The sequence below is a fragment of the Pongo abelii genome, chromosome 9 (assembly GCF_028885655.2).
Source record: "Pongo abelii isolate AG06213 chromosome 9, NHGRI_mPonAbe1-v2.0_pri, whole genome shotgun sequence".
Taxonomy (NCBI): domain Eukaryota; kingdom Metazoa; phylum Chordata; class Mammalia; order Primates; family Hominidae; genus Pongo; species Pongo abelii.
This window is the reverse complement of record NC_071994.2, coordinates 67,545,227-67,561,435: the sequence shown is the minus strand read 5'-3', so window position 1 is coordinate 67,561,435 and position 16,209 is coordinate 67,545,227. Positions and strand designations below refer to the sequence as shown.

Sequence of the window (16,209 nt, the reverse complement as noted above, 5' to 3'; positions counted from 1 at the left end):
AACCTGTGCAACATACTTTTAAACCCATTGGTTTTTCATTGCTTCATCTGTAATGTAGGGATAATACGTTTCAGGATTGTTAGGGGATTAGCAATAATGGAAGCAAAGGCCTGGCATGTAGGAGTTGTTCAATAAATAGTATCTCTATTATTCTGTCTGTGTTAACTCCTTTCTTCATCTTCATTTTCAGCTTTTTCCATGGTAATAGGTTTTTACTAGATGAAAATGTTTTCATGTTGTAGCAACCAGGCAAATTTCAAATCTTGGCCCTGCCACCTGGCAGGTGGATGATCCTAGTACAGGCCACTGAACCTTTGTGTCTCACTTGCACCATCTCTAAAATATGAGTAGCAGCACCTAAATTTACTGTGAGGATTAATTGAGAAAATACACTTGACTCTTAGGCCAGTTCCTGGCACACATTAAACTCTGGATAAATGTTATTTTTTATTTCACAAACGGGTGAAACTGAGAGAGCTTAGAGCAGGACATATAGGCTGCTTTACCAGCTTTGTGAATATGAGCTTCTCTGGCTCCTGCTTTCCTCCTGGTGGAATGAGAGGGGGATTAGACGACCTCAGATATTCTCTTGTCTAAAATGCTTCCCTCATCTGCTGGGTCAGGGTGGTGACCTGGGCAGGATTTGATCTGGAGCTTTCCTCCACATTGTAGGTTGTTGGAGGAAGAGTCTTCCAAGAGGGCTGAACTAGAAAAGTGGCACTTGGAGCAGCAGCAGGCCATTCAGACAACCGAGGCAGAGAAGCAGGAGTTGGAGAATCAGCGTGTCCTGAAGGAACAGGCCCTGCAGGAGGCCATGGAGCAGCTGGAGCAGCTTGAGTTAGAACGGAAGCAAGCACTTGAGCAGTACGAGGTAATGAGACTTGGCCCTGCAAACTTGTATATTTAAATTTTTGAAAAACATTTCTCAATAATAGAATTATTTGCTTAGCTGCCAATATGAAGCTGTAGTAAGAATCTTGCTTAGCTGTAAGAAAGAAAAAAGAGGGAGTTTTTACAGGAGATAAGATGTATTATACATCCATCAGAGACAGAAACTGCACAGTAATTTGAACAGGGAAAGTTTAATATGAAACATTATTAACTGTCATAGGAGATTACCTACTGTGTTGTAAAGAAGGCTTTGAGAACGCAGGAATGGCAGACGTAGGGAGCAGCTACTGCCTCGAAAACTGAGGCAGAGCACCAGGGAGGGAGCGATCTGGAAGAGCATTCTTTGCTCCTTGCCCCTTAACCCTCGTGCTGTGATCCAGACCTCCGTGGAGAGGGTGCATAGATGGCAGAAAAGTTTGTTGAGGTGCTGTGCCAGCAAAACTCACTGGGAGGCCACCTTCTGGGGCACTGGCAAAAGCTGTCCACAGGGAGGTGCTACAAAAACTCACTGGTGGTGAGCACTGTGGGTGTTCTGAGTGCCACAGGAGCCGCTGAGTGGAACCTAGAAGAAAAGTCCCTCCCTCCTCATGTCCCTTCAGCACCCTCTACTGACAAAGCTTTATGCTGCCAGCTAGTGAGGGAGAATTATTTTAGTTTCACCAGCAGGATGGTTCAGGGTGGATTTGGAGTGGAGAGGCAGTAAACTGTAACTGGCACACAGGGCCATACACCCACTGTAATTAGTATGCAGATGGTGGAAGAATAGGCTTTGGAATCAGACAGCCTGGGTTCCAATTCTGGCTCTACCATTTCCTGTTGTGTGACCCTCGGCAGGTTACTGACCTTCTCTGAACCCGTTTTCACTCTGTACAATGGGGTAATAGTAGTTCCCACTTCTTAGAATGGGCTATGAGAGGATTTAATGAGATAATTCACAAATACATAGTAAGGGCCCAATAGTTGTGATTTGGTTCTTAAACTACCTGTGTGTCTGCATAGTCCAAAATCCACTTTTGTTTCAGGAAGTTAAAAAGAAGCTGGAGATGGCAACTAATAAGACCAAGAGCTGGAAGGACAAAGTGGCCCATCATGAAGGATTAATTCGACTGATAGAACCAGGTAACAGACTCTATGAAGTAATCATATATTTATTTTTATTATTTATTTATTTATTTTTATTTTATTTTATTTATTTATTTATTTTGAGATGGAGTCTCGCTCTGTCGCCCAGGCTGGATGGAGTGCAGTGGTGCGATCTTGGCTCACTGCAAGCTCCGCCTCCTGGGTTCACGCCATTCTCCTGCCTCAACCTCCCGAGTAGCTGGGACTACAGGTGCCCGCCACGACGCCTGGCTAATTTTTTGTATTTTTAGTAGAGACGGGGTTTCACCGTGTTAACCAGGATGGTCTCGATCTCCTGACCTCGTGATCCACCCACCTCAGCCTCCCAAAGTCCTGGAATTACAGGCGTGAGCCACCACGACCTGCCTATATATTTATTTTTAAATTTATTTTTCTGTTTCACTTGCGTATTTGAATTGTACTAAAGAAACTTTTTTAGCCCAAATGTAAAAAAAACCAAGCTGTTTAGGATAAATTTCTCTTGAAAACCTTATCCCCTAATAGGTAAGAGGGCCCAGTTAATCCCCTTGGTATACATCTTCTAATTGTTTTAGTTGGTATGACATTTATGGATGTTCCTCAAAGAAGAAATAAAGTAGGAAAGTTACTATTTTGTCTGTAGAAAAATGATGGGGTACCCTTAAGAATATAATACTTCCTGTATTTAAAGTATGTTTGTCTCTTAGGTTCAAAGAACCCTCACCTGATCACTAACTGGGGACCTGCAGCTTTCACTGAGGCAGAACTTGAAGAGAGAGAGAAGAACTGGAAAGAGAAAAAGACCACAGAGTGACTGAGCTTGCTGGTAGTCACGTCAGTTATGTAGATACTGTATGGCAGGAGAGCTTTACGCTGAAGACAAAAGAAACGGCTTTGGGGGCCGGGCGCGGTGGCTCACGCCTGTAATCCCAGCACTTTGGGAGGCCGAGGCGGGTGGATCACCTGAGGTCAGGAGTTCAAGACCAGCCTGGCCAACCTGGTGAAACCCCGTCTCTACTAAAAATACAAAAAAAAATTAGCTGAGCGTGGTGGCGGGCGCCTGTAATCCCAGCTACTTGGGAGGTTGAGGCAGGAGAATCACTTGAACGTAGGAGGTGGAGGTTGCAGTGAGCTGAGATCGTGCCATTGTACTCCAGCTTGGGCAACAGAGTGAGACTCCATCTCAAAAAAAAAAAAAAAAAAAAAAAAAAACCGGCTTTGCTGCTTTTAACTCTTCTTCCTTCTGTGCCTCTCTAAGTGGGTCAATATCCTAAGGAAGCCTTCTTATTTATCTTCCTGCAAACAAGGGCTACCTGAAAAGAAAAAAAAAAAAAGTCAACATTGTCAAGCAGTTTATTTACTCTTTCTTTGAAAACATCACCTTCTGAAATTTGTCTTTTAGCTCTCTCAGATTCTTCCCCAAATGAGGCAGGGTGCAGACAGCACAGTCAGCTCTGCAGAGTTTGGAGGGGCTCACTGCCACTGGGTACTCAGAACCTCTGTGGACTGGATGTCAGCTCTTTCCTTTGGCAGCGTGTTTCCTTCTCCGAGTATGTGCTGTTAAACTAGATTGGCCAGTTTGCTTTCCGTTTCCTGACACTTGACATGGAATGCCTTTGTCCATTGGTGCTCTGACAGAGAAGTCACGGAGTCATTGCCATTTCCTGGTTGCCCTTTTGGAATGTGATCCTGTTAGTAGAGGTTTTCTAGCTTCTACTAAGATATTTCTTTCCCTAACCATCATACACTTGGCATGTTTCATTCCCATCTCCTTTCCCCTCACCTTAAAGGAGACTACCCCGTTGCCTCATATTGTCAACCTAATTTTCTCTCGTACTCTCTCTAGTGAATGATGTGCTACCAAGTATATGCCAGGCTGTGAGAGGATTATACTGAGTAGTAGAAAGAAGCTAATTTGAAATAAAAATTATTTGGATAATTAAGAAAGCAGATGAGATGCACATGGCCAACAGGAAGTTGACTGTATGTCTGCTAGTTAGATTGAAAACATCATAAAGATGATAGCATGTCAATATATTAGCCTGGCCATTATGTTGGCCTTTGTTAGGTGGGCAGCTTTTCTGCTTTTTCCCTTCCTCTATGGTGACAACGGAGGAAATATCCAATAGAAATACGTCTAACAGGGAAATTGGGATCATAGTTTATATGCATCTGATTTGAAAGGAGTATTGAGGAAGGTTTTCATATATGATCTATCTTTGGATTAAAAAGAACATTTATGAAATCAAGCCTTCTAACACTAGTTATAATTGAGAAGCAACAGTAACTCCGTGGACAGCAATCAAGCTTAAAATTGTAAATAAATACGGGAATAATTCAGTTGTTGCAAAAAAGGGCAGAATTCAGTAGAATAAAGTCCTTTTCTCTTACAGATATTAAATGTGGACAGATAACCTCTCAGGTGTTCTTATGCTAGTGCTTGTTGAGTACATACTAAGAAAGCAATTCCAAATAGATGTATACATCTAGAGAGAGTGGTATTAGAGGTTCAGTGTATGTATTTATTTACATGAGAGGAAACTGGAATATATTCCCATAAATTATCACCTTTTATGACTGGAAAATATTTGCCAATGAAGAAATGGTCTGTAGGTATTTGTCTTAAGATTTTTGGCTGTTTAATAAAAAATGTAACTTTAATGATTTCTTATAGTTGCCTTTATAAAGTTTATTGTCTAAAATATTTTTGTATCATGTGCCTTTGAAATTTGACAGCTGATTTGGGTGTTGGATTTCTGCCCAGCCATTTATCAGTATTATCATTTTATTCAGTAGCTGGCAGGTGTGTTAGACCAATGAGACTTAGGTAAGGAATGGAACCTTTCCTGTGGTTTGATTGCACATTACACCAGAAGACTCCAGTATCCCTCATTCCAGAATGAGGAAAAAGTATTCTACAAAGAACCTGATCACCTATGTGAACTCTATGGGATGGAAACAGTGTGGCCTTGGGAGTCAAATAGTCTCTGCATGGTGGGGAGGATCATGATGGAATATGTGAATTTCTACTTCTAGAAGTTGTGAAATAGGTCCTGCACTTTTGCAGAATGTCCTTCCTTAAACCTGGCTTATTCCACAGCTGTAGCTGATAACATGACCTGGGGCTTAGCTGCTCTAGCCCTGGGTTCTTGGAGACCTCACACTACCTGGCCCCTGGCCATCCACCTAAGGACTGCCTGCTTTCTGGTCACATGTGGACCTTGATATGACTAAGCAGTTATATATGTGGTTGTGCAAAAGCTTTCTGTTTAATGCATAGTGTTACCGATTTACATCTTGGTTTTCAGTGGCACTATGTCTAGGAGGCAAAATCCTTTTAAACAGTGCTTTGGCTAAGATAGATACTTGTGAATCAAAGATAGCACAGAAATGAACTAAGTATATCCCATTTGGAATTATGTTTTGATACTATTTAAAATGGTTTCACCTGTCAAAGGGCCAACAGAACTCTTGGTTTTACTTTTGTAATTACTGTACAGAAAATTTCAAGAGTGTTTGAGTGCTTGTCATCAGGTGTTTTCCTTAATAAGTAGGGATATGATCATTTACAGGAATTATACATGAAAAAAGTTTTTGAAATGTATTTTTGTGATGTGCTATGTTGAGAGGAAACCAAATATTTATGATTTTAAAACATTCGTATGAAAACATTGTACAATGTAATATGCTCAACTTTGTCAATTTTTTGCTAATTTTTCTAAGATACATTAAAAATGTTTTGTATTTTTTTTTAAGTAAAATGGACCCAGTAAGAAAATTAAAAATACCAGAACATACATTTTAAACTGTCTGATTTAATAAAACAGTGGGGGGGTAAATTTGGGTGTATCTATGTGTATTTTCATATAATGAGATGGACTTTGGTTTAGGGACATTTCCTGAAAACAATGGGTTTGGAGTTTAGACCCCAAGAAGTTAGCTATGGCCTCATGTTTGGTGTTTGAGTCATGAATGTGGGCAAGCCATGGCTGATGTGTCAGCTCACAAACGGGAACTTACAAAGATGATTTCTCATTCATTGTTGCTGTTACCTTCAAATTTTCTTACCTCTGTTTCCTTAGTTTTCTTTTTATGCCTTTCAGTTTTTCTTTCACCAGAGTAAACCGTGTGGCTTTTTGTTTGTTTGTTTTTTGTGGTTTACATTGTTGCCAAGATAAAATGCCTGTTGTGGACTAAGTGGGCACACTCAGGCCAGCTTGATTGTATATTGGAAAGCTGATCTTTCCCTCTTGGAGGGAGGAAGAGGACACTGGTTGGTGTGTTTAAAAACTGTTCTTTCTGAGGCGGGCAGATCACGAGGTCAGGAGATTGAAACCACCCTGACTAACACGGTGAAACCCTGTCTCCACTAAAAATACAAAAAAATTAGCTGGGCGTGGTGGCGGGTGCCTGTAGTCCCACCTACTCAGGAGGCTGAGGCAGAAGAATGGTGTGAACCCGGGAGGCGGAGCTTGCAGTGAGCCAAGATCGTGCCACTGCACTCCAGCCTGGGCGACAGAGCGAGACTCCGTCTCAAAAAAACAAAAAACAAAAAACAAAAAAACTGTTCTTTCTCTATCACAGTGGTTCTCAACTGGTGGTGATTTTGCCCTCCAGGGGACATTTGGCAATGTCTGGAGACATTTTTTTGTTGTCACAACTGGAGGGAGTGTTGCTGGCATCGAGTAGGTAGAGGCCAGGGATGCTGCAAAACATCTTAAAATGCCCAGGACAGCCCCCATTAACAGAGTTATGTGGACTAAAATGTCAGTAGTGGCAAGGTTGAGAAAACCTGCTCTACAGAAAGGCAAGTTCTATTATCCAGAGCACAATATAACCCTTGGAGTCAGGGTTTCCCTTTCAGATGTCCTAGGAGTTGACTGACCTCCTCGGTGCAAATGAGGAGCACCTGGAAGGGAGAATGCCTGTTTCTCTGAGCTGGCAGAGAGCAGAGGGCAGGGACCTCTGACACACCCAGAGCCTCTGGAGGGGGTTGCTTTGGTTATATTTTAAAAGACTATGATGCAAGTTGCTGAGGCGTGAAGTGTAAAAGCTGCCTTAACCCTGATTTCTTTCCAGGTGCTGAAACACACAGGGTGGGTCTGTCAGCACCATTTAGCAGCTTGTGAGGAATGAATTTTCAGATTTGCCACTCAGGTAGTGATGTGTCCTGCACAGCGCTTGTGCTTGTTCTAACTGGCCAAGCCTTAATTGCAGCCTTCTAGGTAGTTCCAGCAAGGCACAGCCGCCCTGGCGGGGCGAGGATCAGGTGAATAAGGTCAAGACATACGAAAGCGTGGGAAGAGGCACTCCTCAGCTTTTACAGTGCAGAGGAGGTGCTCCAGATTTGTTAAAGGATCAGTTTTGGGAATAGTTTATGGAATCTCTATTTCTTTCCCCTCTTTCCCCCTCTACTCCTTTTTTATATATTAGAGACTGTAATAATCACCTCCCTACTTCCTACTTGGCAATATCCACTAAAGCTAAAAACAACAGCTGCCCTCTGGCCCAGCAGTTTCCACTCATTTCAGAGAAATGAGGCTGATGTCCACCAACAAACTTGTATAAGAAGATTCACAACAGTTTTATTATAATGGCCCCAAACCAGAGACACCCAAATATCCACCAGTAGAGAATAGACAATTGTATATCCAGACAATGGATACTACACCTAAATTAACATATTACAGAGAGAGGCAGCAACCTGGCTGAATCTCATGGACATCCTGAGCAAAGAAGCCAAACACAAAAGAGCACATACTATATGATTCCATGTATATTAATTTCCAAGACACACTGCTAATCGGTGGATTTAGAAGTGACAGTGGGAGGCGGGTCGCTGTAAACTGGGAAGGGACACACTTGAACTTTCTGGGATGCTGTAAATGGGTGGTGGTTACATCGGAAAAAACAACTTTACACCCAGGATTTGTGCAGTTTACTGTCCGTAACTGTAGTGCCTCTAGAATGCCTGAACTGGCTCACCTTTAAATTTTTTTTTTTTTTTTTTTTTAAGAAGTCTCGCTCTGATGCCCAGGCTAGAGTGCAGTGGCGTGATCTCAGCTCACTGCAGCCTCTGCCTCCCAGGTTCAAGGGATTCTCCTGCCTCAGCCTCCCAAGTAGCTGGGACGACAGGCGTGTGCCAGCACACACGGCTAATTTTTGTATTTTTAATAGAGGTTTCACCATGATGGCCAGGCTGGTCTCAAACACCTGACCTCAATGGTATGCCCTCCTCAGCCTCCCTAAGTGCTGGGATTACAGGCATGAGCCACTGCACCTGACCTCACCTTTCAATTTGCAGATAAGGAACTAGAAGGTGACACGTGAAATCTGTACCAGACTTCTAGGATGCTGTTCATTACACCACCCACCTCCTCTCGGGTTCTGATTACATTTTTATGTCAAACATTTAATTTCTCAGTGTCCCGTCACCCAGCTAGTCACCATGTGCCACCCCTACATACAGAGGAGGGGCCTGACCCTTTCTAGTCCTGTGCTCAGCTTCCATTGAGTCTTCTGAGGCTGCCGAGTCTTTGACCCTGGGTAGTGGATACATCTGTGGTGGACACTAAATTCCAAGCAGGGCTACACTCAGCCTCCTTTTCCTGTTCCCACCACACAGAGGCAGTCCATGGTCTCTTAGGGTTGTGCACCCACAGGAATGCAGGCCTTTGTGTTTATGTCCCCCTCAACAGCAGTTCACAGGGGCCAGCTGAGGTCCAGCAGGACTTTAGGAGTGGGTAGAGGAAAGCTCTGTCTAGCAAACCCCATTCTGTTCAGTCCCCAACACCCGCAGCCCGCTGCCCCCTCCTCCTCCTCCTCATCGGAAGTCCTCGTTTCCTGTCCCATTTCACCCTGCCTCTCCCCCTCCGTCAATACTTTCTGCTTGGACCAGCAGCCCATGGGGGTTTCAGGGAGCAGTCTCCCTGCCCCACTTTCTGCATTTTCCCTCTGCTCTCAGCTTCCCTTTTCTTCCTGATGCATGGACCAGGACCATCCTGAGCAGCTCCCCTGGGAAGACTGTCCTCCCACAGGCTGGTTTCAGGGGATACCAGGACTGCTGCACCTCCACACTCATCAGTTTTCCACTCCCCTCAAAGTCCAGGCTGATAGGAGAGCAGCGTCACTGTCCAACTCTGCCAAACGTGTGTCTCCATTCCCATTTGGAGGGTGTGTCTGGAATCCTTGTTTACAAGGTGTAGAGGTGGAAGACTTCATCCCAGAGCCCCATGGCCCTGTACACCTCACTGCAGTTAGCTGGAAGATGGTTAAAGCAGTGAATGACTTTTTTTCTAGAGCTGTTGCCCTCCCAGCCTGGGCTACAATCAGTGCTTGAATCTTCCTCCCTACCCCCACCCCAATCAGGCCTTTAGGGCACTAAGTTGGAAAGGAGCCTGGACTTCAGAGTCAAACAGGTGGGCTCTACTGTGGTTTTACCTTACTGTGTCATCTTGGGTGGGTTAGGATACTGTACAGGTGATGTGTCCTCAGGGTGTCATACCTGAGGCACCTGGTGTTTTGTCTTCATGCATGTTCTTTAGAAAGTCACGTGGAGGGGGGTTTTTCATCTGGGCTGGGCCAGGCCACTTAATGGGCATGTTGCTGGTGGGCTGGCAGGTTCTGAGAAGATCTGGCAGGTGACTGCGGTTGGTCAGCCATTCAAGGCTACTACTGGAGAGTCTGGGAAATACCTCAGGTGCTCTGCATTTCCACAGGCAGGTCTGTAACTTCTGAGGTGTCCTGCAGAGGCAGGTAGCTGGCAAATCTGTGAATGGATAAGTGAACAGAGGAGGTCCCAGCTGAGGGTGACAGCCCAGCAACACACTTCCCCAGTCACACCTGCTCTTTGGAAGGTTCCAGCAAGGCTGTGGAGAGGACCCAAGGGCCTGTGACTGCCACCTCCCAGTAGACCCCAAGGACCTCCAGCCTCTGCTCTCCCCTCAAGGGTCCTGTTGCTCCCTTGGTGGCCATTAGCTGTGGTGGCCAGAGCTGTTCTCCACTCTACCTCCCAGGGCCTCTATCAGCAGCTGACAGTTCCTGCGGCTTTTAACGTTCCTGCTGATCTGCCTCACTCACTACCCATCACTGCTGATGAACTTTCCCAAAAGACAGCCCAGAACTCCTTAAGGGCAGGGACAGCCTTGTTGTGGTAGTTCCAGCACCCTGTACCAAGCAGGTTCTTAGTAAACGCTGGCTTTTGAGTGGCCCCTTTCTGAAATAAATTCCTTGTTCTCAAATGTATCTTGGATCTGGTCCCCTTGGGTCCAATCAGAGCTTGAACCAGACGGCAGTGACTGACCACCTCAACTCAAGAGTCTCTGGTTTATTTGGAGCCTCTACCCCATCCTACCCTAAGGCTGGGAACTCTTCTGCCTTCCTTTTTTCTTAAAGGAAGTTAATGCCAGCACATGTGAAAGACGGACCATCCATCCCAATGCCTCAAGTCCTGGGCTTCATTTCTCCATTTCTCCCAGGGCACCCTGGGAGTCTACATGCAAACAGAGATACTAGAAAGTTAACTTCCGGAAACCCCCTTGATAGGCCAATTCTCTCTCTCTCCATGTGATTTTTTTTTCAAAAAATATCTTTTGTAGTTTTTTTTCCTTATCACCAATACATACCCAATGTGGAAAACTGAGAAAAAGCAGGTTTGTAAAAAGAATAAAATGCTTCGCCATAATCTCACTCTGCAAACCTACAATGGCAAAAACCGCAATTAATTTTGCACCAACCTAATACTAGGATTTCAGTGCACAGCCTTCCAGGCCTACATTTAGGTTTGTTTGAAACACGAACATGCGGTTCAACCCCCAACCTGAGCCCGCGTCCCCTTAAGGCCAATACCACCGTCCTGACCCTCCTTGGGAGGTCCTGAAATGACCCCAGTTCCAGGGGTAACGAAATGCATACGCTTTCGAGGGAAGGAGGGGAGGAAACGACCTTGTGGCGGAGGTCTGCACGGCCGAGGGGGTTCCCTGAGCTGGTGGAGGGGCGTGGCATGGCCTAAGGGGTCCCAGGGCGAGGAAGGCGGGGCGCGGCGTGGTGGGGGCGACAGGGTGGTGCAGGCCTGCGCACGCGCGCGGCCGTGGGCGGGACGGGCGGCCTAGGGGCTTCGCCGCCAGGTGGCAGGCGTGCGCCACGCCCGCAGGTTCCAACCCCGACCCGGGCGCGCGGGGCCGACTAGGGTCGGGTCCGGTGTGCGGTGGTCGCTCCGCTCCGGGCCGCTCCTCTCTGGGCGCCAGGGCGCGGGGAGCTGCCCTGGGGTTCTGTCCACCGGGGAGGAAAGCCACGGGCACTGAGCGCCTCCTGAGAGCCAGCCCTGACGTGAACTCATTTTATCTGCCACGACCCAGAAGGTGGGCGCAATTTTCCTATGTTCCAGGTGTGAAAAAGTGAGGCTTAGGGAGCTAGGCAGTTGCCCAAGGGGACACAGCAGTGACGGCTCTGGGACGAAGCCCAGATGTCCAGACGCGATAGCCTCTTCCCGCGTTCCCGGCGGGTACGGCGCGCCGCCTGCCTGCGGCCCGCGGGGAGGTGGTCGGGTGGCCGACCTGGGTCCTCCTCTGGCCCCTGAGGATTTCCGGCCGGGACCCCGAGGAGGGCCCTGTGGCCTTGCGGCATCCGTGGTCACGATTCCAGCCCCACACGGCCTCCCGCCGGTCGCTGCGAGTGCCCAAGACGGGGCCGCCCCTCCCGTCTCCTCCCTTCTCTCCCCTCCCCGGCGTCTCCCGCGGAGGGCGCTGCAGGCGGCCTGGTTGGGATGAGGGCGGGCAGGCGGCCCACAAGCAGGGGCCTGTTTCCTGACTCGTTTGACCCTGGCTGTCCCTGCGGAGGCCCCAGCAGACCCAGCAAGGTCATCTAGGGCGAAATTCCAGTCTGAGCCCTGAGCAGTGACTTAAGTTTTCCCGATAAGGCTCAAGAAGGGACACAGAGTGTCCTCCCAACACCCCCACTCTGTCAGCACCTCCACTCTGGTGAAGCCTCTGCTGCAGACAGCCCGGCTCGAGAAGAGACAAAGATAGACTTGGGACAGATAAGGACAGAGACAGCCAGGGAGAGAGGGGCAAGGAGCTCAGAGGTGAAGATGGGGCCGCGCCGGTGGGGAGGCAGCGGGTCTGTGGCCGCCGAGATGGGAAGTGGGTCCTGGAGCGGGCTTGCCGAGCCTACGACCGGGGCTGGGATGTTGGAGGAAGACGCGGTCATGAGGGCTGAAAAAGAAGGGGTTTTTGGTATGGTAGAAAAATGGATTGGGCTGGCAGCTTGAAGGCCACAGCGCTGTACCTCTGGGCCTGGTCTCGTGTGTGCAGCTGGGACCGGTGGGTGAGGGGTGATGTAGAGTCAATGAGGGACGAGCTCGCTGAGTCTCCAGGAGGCAGGAGTGGAGAGGGCGAGGGAGGGAGGGGGTAGGACCTGTATACCTGCGGTGGAGGGGGCAGGCGGGGGACAGATGCTGCTGGGCCAAGACTACTGAGTCTCTCCTGCCTGCTGGAGGTCCCTGGCTCAAGACTTATTCCATGCACACTTTGATAGAATATTTACGCCCAACGCTAACTGTTTGGCTTGGCAAATAAGCAAAGCCATAAAGTCACAGCTGGCCTGTAGGCTCCCAGTCACCATGTGCAGCTGAGTCACAACCACTTCCCCCACCCCCTGGGGAGCAAGCACCTATGCTCATGCCTGCACTCAGACACATATCCACACAGGTACCCACAGATGCCGCGTGTCACTGAGTCATAGCTACCTCCTCAGAGAGCACGTGCCTGCATGTACTTGCACACAGGTCCCCACAGATGCCATATACACCCGAGTGTGAGTCATCATCACCATTGAACCCTGATGGAGGGCACCCAGAGTATGTTCTGCCATCCCTGCTTAGAGATACCCATATACACACATATACAGATATGTGCCCACCACTCATCCTGTTGTACCTGCTGCATCATACCAGCAGATCAATAAATGTTTGTGGAATGAATAAATGAGTAAACGAATGAACTAACAAGTGAAAACGTGAGTGACAACCACACTGCGTGGATACTCAGTAAAATTGCTTGGGCCAGCCCTGCAGGGTGGGTCCCAAGCTCTGTGTCCAGAGGGAGTTGTCTTGCTCCAAATATAGCCTCTGTGGGCGGGCAGGGAGCCAGGGCTGCCTCCCAGACCCTGACTTCACTGGGCGGGAGGCCCAACCTCTGAGGAGTTGAAGAAAATTAACAGAGAAGAGGCTCTGGCTTTCTGTAGCCAAGGCTGAGCTGTGAGATGAGTTGGTGGGGGCATGTGTACTCTGGAAATATCACTTGCTGAGAGACTTGAGATGCAGGACAGAGTGCTCTGCTGAAGGGCCCAGAGAGGACTGGTTCTGGATTGGGCTTCTTGGGAACTCTGCCTCAAATGTGCAGAATGTGCAGGAGGCTTGGTCCCACTTGAGATCTGGGGCAAATACAGTGCCTGGGCTGAGCTGGTGATTGCAAAACTGAGGCCCCCTATTAGACAGTTTTCCATCTAGGCCTGCGCTTCTGGCTTGGGCTTGTTCCCAGAGCTGCTTTCCTGTCTCTCACTTGAATCTTCTTTTCTGAAGCCCCTGTGTCACTGCCCTAATTCATCATCTGGAATATTTTAATATTACCCCAACTGGTCTTCCTGCCTTTAGACAGTAAGACCTATCTATCTTGCTCATAGCTGTCAGAGTTATTTTTCTAAAATACAGATCCAACTATATAACTTTCCTGTTTAGAGTCCTTCCATAGCTTCCCACTTTTCAGCATTAAAGTTGGATGGCCTCAGCCCTGTGATGAGATCCTTCATGACCTGACTCCACTCTACCTGGAGGTTATGAAAGGGTAACAAGTGGATGGATAGTTGTTGGTTATATGGATCGATGGGTGATGGGTGGACTCTAGGATAATGGATGCTTATAAGGATGAATGGACTAGTGGACTGATCTGCAGACAGATGATTAGAAGTATAAATGATCAGCCAGGCACGTTGGCTCATGCCTGTAATCCCAGCACTTTGGGAGGCCGAGGCAGGCTGATCACCTGAGGTCAGGAGTTTGAGACCAGCCTGACCAACATGGTGAAACCCTGTCTCTACTAAAAATACAAAATTAGCCAGGTGTGGTGGTGCATGCCTATAATCCCACTTACTCAGGAGGCTGAGGCAGGATAATCACTTGAACCCAGGAGATGGAGGTTGCAGTGAGCTGAGATTGCACCATTGTACTCCAGCCTGGGCAACAAGAGTGAAACTCTCTCAAAAAAAAAAAAAAAAAAAAAAAAAGGAAGTATAAATGATTAGGAGGGCATGTGGGGATGGAGAGATGGGTGGATGGATGGTTGGAAGGATACTGCTCAAGTGCTCAAGTCAAGGTTGTTTTTGTTGCAAGGAACAAAGAAAACTCCAAATGTTTTCAAGAATGAGGGGTACAATTGTGAGAATACAGTGGACAACCTTGCAGAGAGCACTGACATTCAGGCCTTGTGAAGATTGGAACTGGAAAGTCAGGAACGGTGGCTCTTCTCTCCGTCTCCTGAGGACCTCCATGTTCCTCTGTTTCTCGCATTTCTTTGTACTCATTCCTGTCTCAGCAGGCTCGCTCTGCTCAATTTTCTTGCTCATGGTCTACTCTCAGCCACTGTTACTCATTCCTTCCACAAGTTTTTACCAAGTGCTTATTTATGTGACTGTTTGTACCTCAACAAAGCTCCTACGTGTTGAAAAATAGCAAGCCAAAGTTGCTGCATTTATGAAGCATACTTTCTAATGAGGAGAGAGAGACAGTAGGCAGTTATATGTGTGCTGATGTTAAATGCTATGGAAAAAATAAAGCAGGGAGCAGTTTGGGGAGGGGTTGGGTTTCTGCTGCATATAGGATACTCAGAGGGGGTGTCCCTGATATGGTCATATTTGAGCAGAGATCTGAAGAAATTGAGGGGGTGAGCTGTGAAGATATCTGGAGGAAGAATGCTCTAGGAAGAGGGCATGGCAAGTGCAGTGGTCCTGAGGTGGGAACTCTGGCACTGTGTGAGGAACATCAGTGAGGCTGGTGTGGCTGATGTTGTGTGAACACGGGGAGGATGGTGGAAGATGAGGTCAGACGGGTAGCAGAGGACGGATCATGAAGTGTGTTACAAGCCATTGTGAGGACTTAGACTTTTACTCCAAGAAGGAGGGGAGGCATTAGAGGATATTCAACAGAGAAATGACATGATCTTAGATTTTAAAAAGGACCTCTCTGGCTACCGTGATGAGAATAGACTGAAGGGGACAAGGCGGGAAAGGGAGGCAAACAGGGAGACCACTTAGGAGGCAACTGCAGAAATCCAGGTGAGAGATGTTGGTGGCTTGGACCAGGGTAGCAGTGGTGAGGGCAGTGATAAGTGGTCCAGTTTAGGATGTATTTTGAAGGTAATCAGGATTTGCTGATGGATGGGATATGGGTGCGACCTCCCTCTGGTGAGGTGGCCCTGCTCAAATCAGCTGTGGACAAGGAGGATATGTGGTATAGTGTGGCCGTCTAGCTCCACCCTCCAGCAGAGGCAGCTTGACATTTGTCTTGGATAATGAGGGCTAAATGCAGGGTTGAGAGTCACGCCCAGCAGCAAAGTTGTTTCTGTCTGAGCTGTAAGGTCACTCTAAATCCCACTCTTTCAAGGCAGATATATTCAGCAGGCTTAATTGAAAACTGGAACATAGCTTACCATTGCTAGGATAGAACTGGAGCTTGAAGTGACCTGACTTCTCAGTGATACCAAACATTCATACTCTCCAAGGAAGAGAATGAAGGAAGAGAATGTTTATGACTGGCTAAGTCTGTCACCATCCAGTACAGACAACCTCATTTGAGCAGAGTTTTATGGCAAGCTATTGAAGTTATATATGTACACATATGTGTGACAGAGCTATATCTATAGAATATATCATATCTGTATGTAATACGTAAGCTACTATATATATGTGTGTGTGTATATATATATATTAAGATTATACACATACAAACACAATTGCCTTTAGTTGAGGAACCCCAAGAACCTGCCCCTTGTCCAGTCAGGGTTGCTGCCCAGAGAAATAGAACTGATTTCACTTAGTACACATGATATGATCCTGAAACTTTAAGCAGAAAGAAATGTTTGTGTCCATTTTCCTTAGAAAGGGGAGGTGGGTGTGGTGGGTACCAGAGCTTAGATATTCTTTTGTATTATAAGTGAGTTGTGAGGA

At 47.2% G+C, this 16,209-nt stretch overlaps 1 protein-coding gene across 2 annotated transcripts in view; it reads left to right on the top strand.

The window, feature by feature from the left end:
* Nucleotides 1-5,798, top strand: part of SWAP70 (switching B cell complex subunit SWAP70) — an 85,517-nt gene extending 79,719 nt beyond the window's left edge. For both annotated transcript variants that reach the window (XM_002822037.6, XM_002822038.6), the window contains 3 exons: nt 673-871; nt 1,914-2,010; nt 2,700-5,798. In XM_002822037.6, the coding sequence (XP_002822083.1) occupies nt 673-871; nt 1,914-2,010; nt 2,700-2,806 (403 nt within the window). In that variant the 3' untranslated portion in view covers nt 2,807-5,798. The remainder of the gene's footprint in view (nt 1-672; nt 872-1,913; nt 2,011-2,699) is intronic.
* Nucleotides 5,799-16,209: the final 10,411 nt, after the last annotated feature.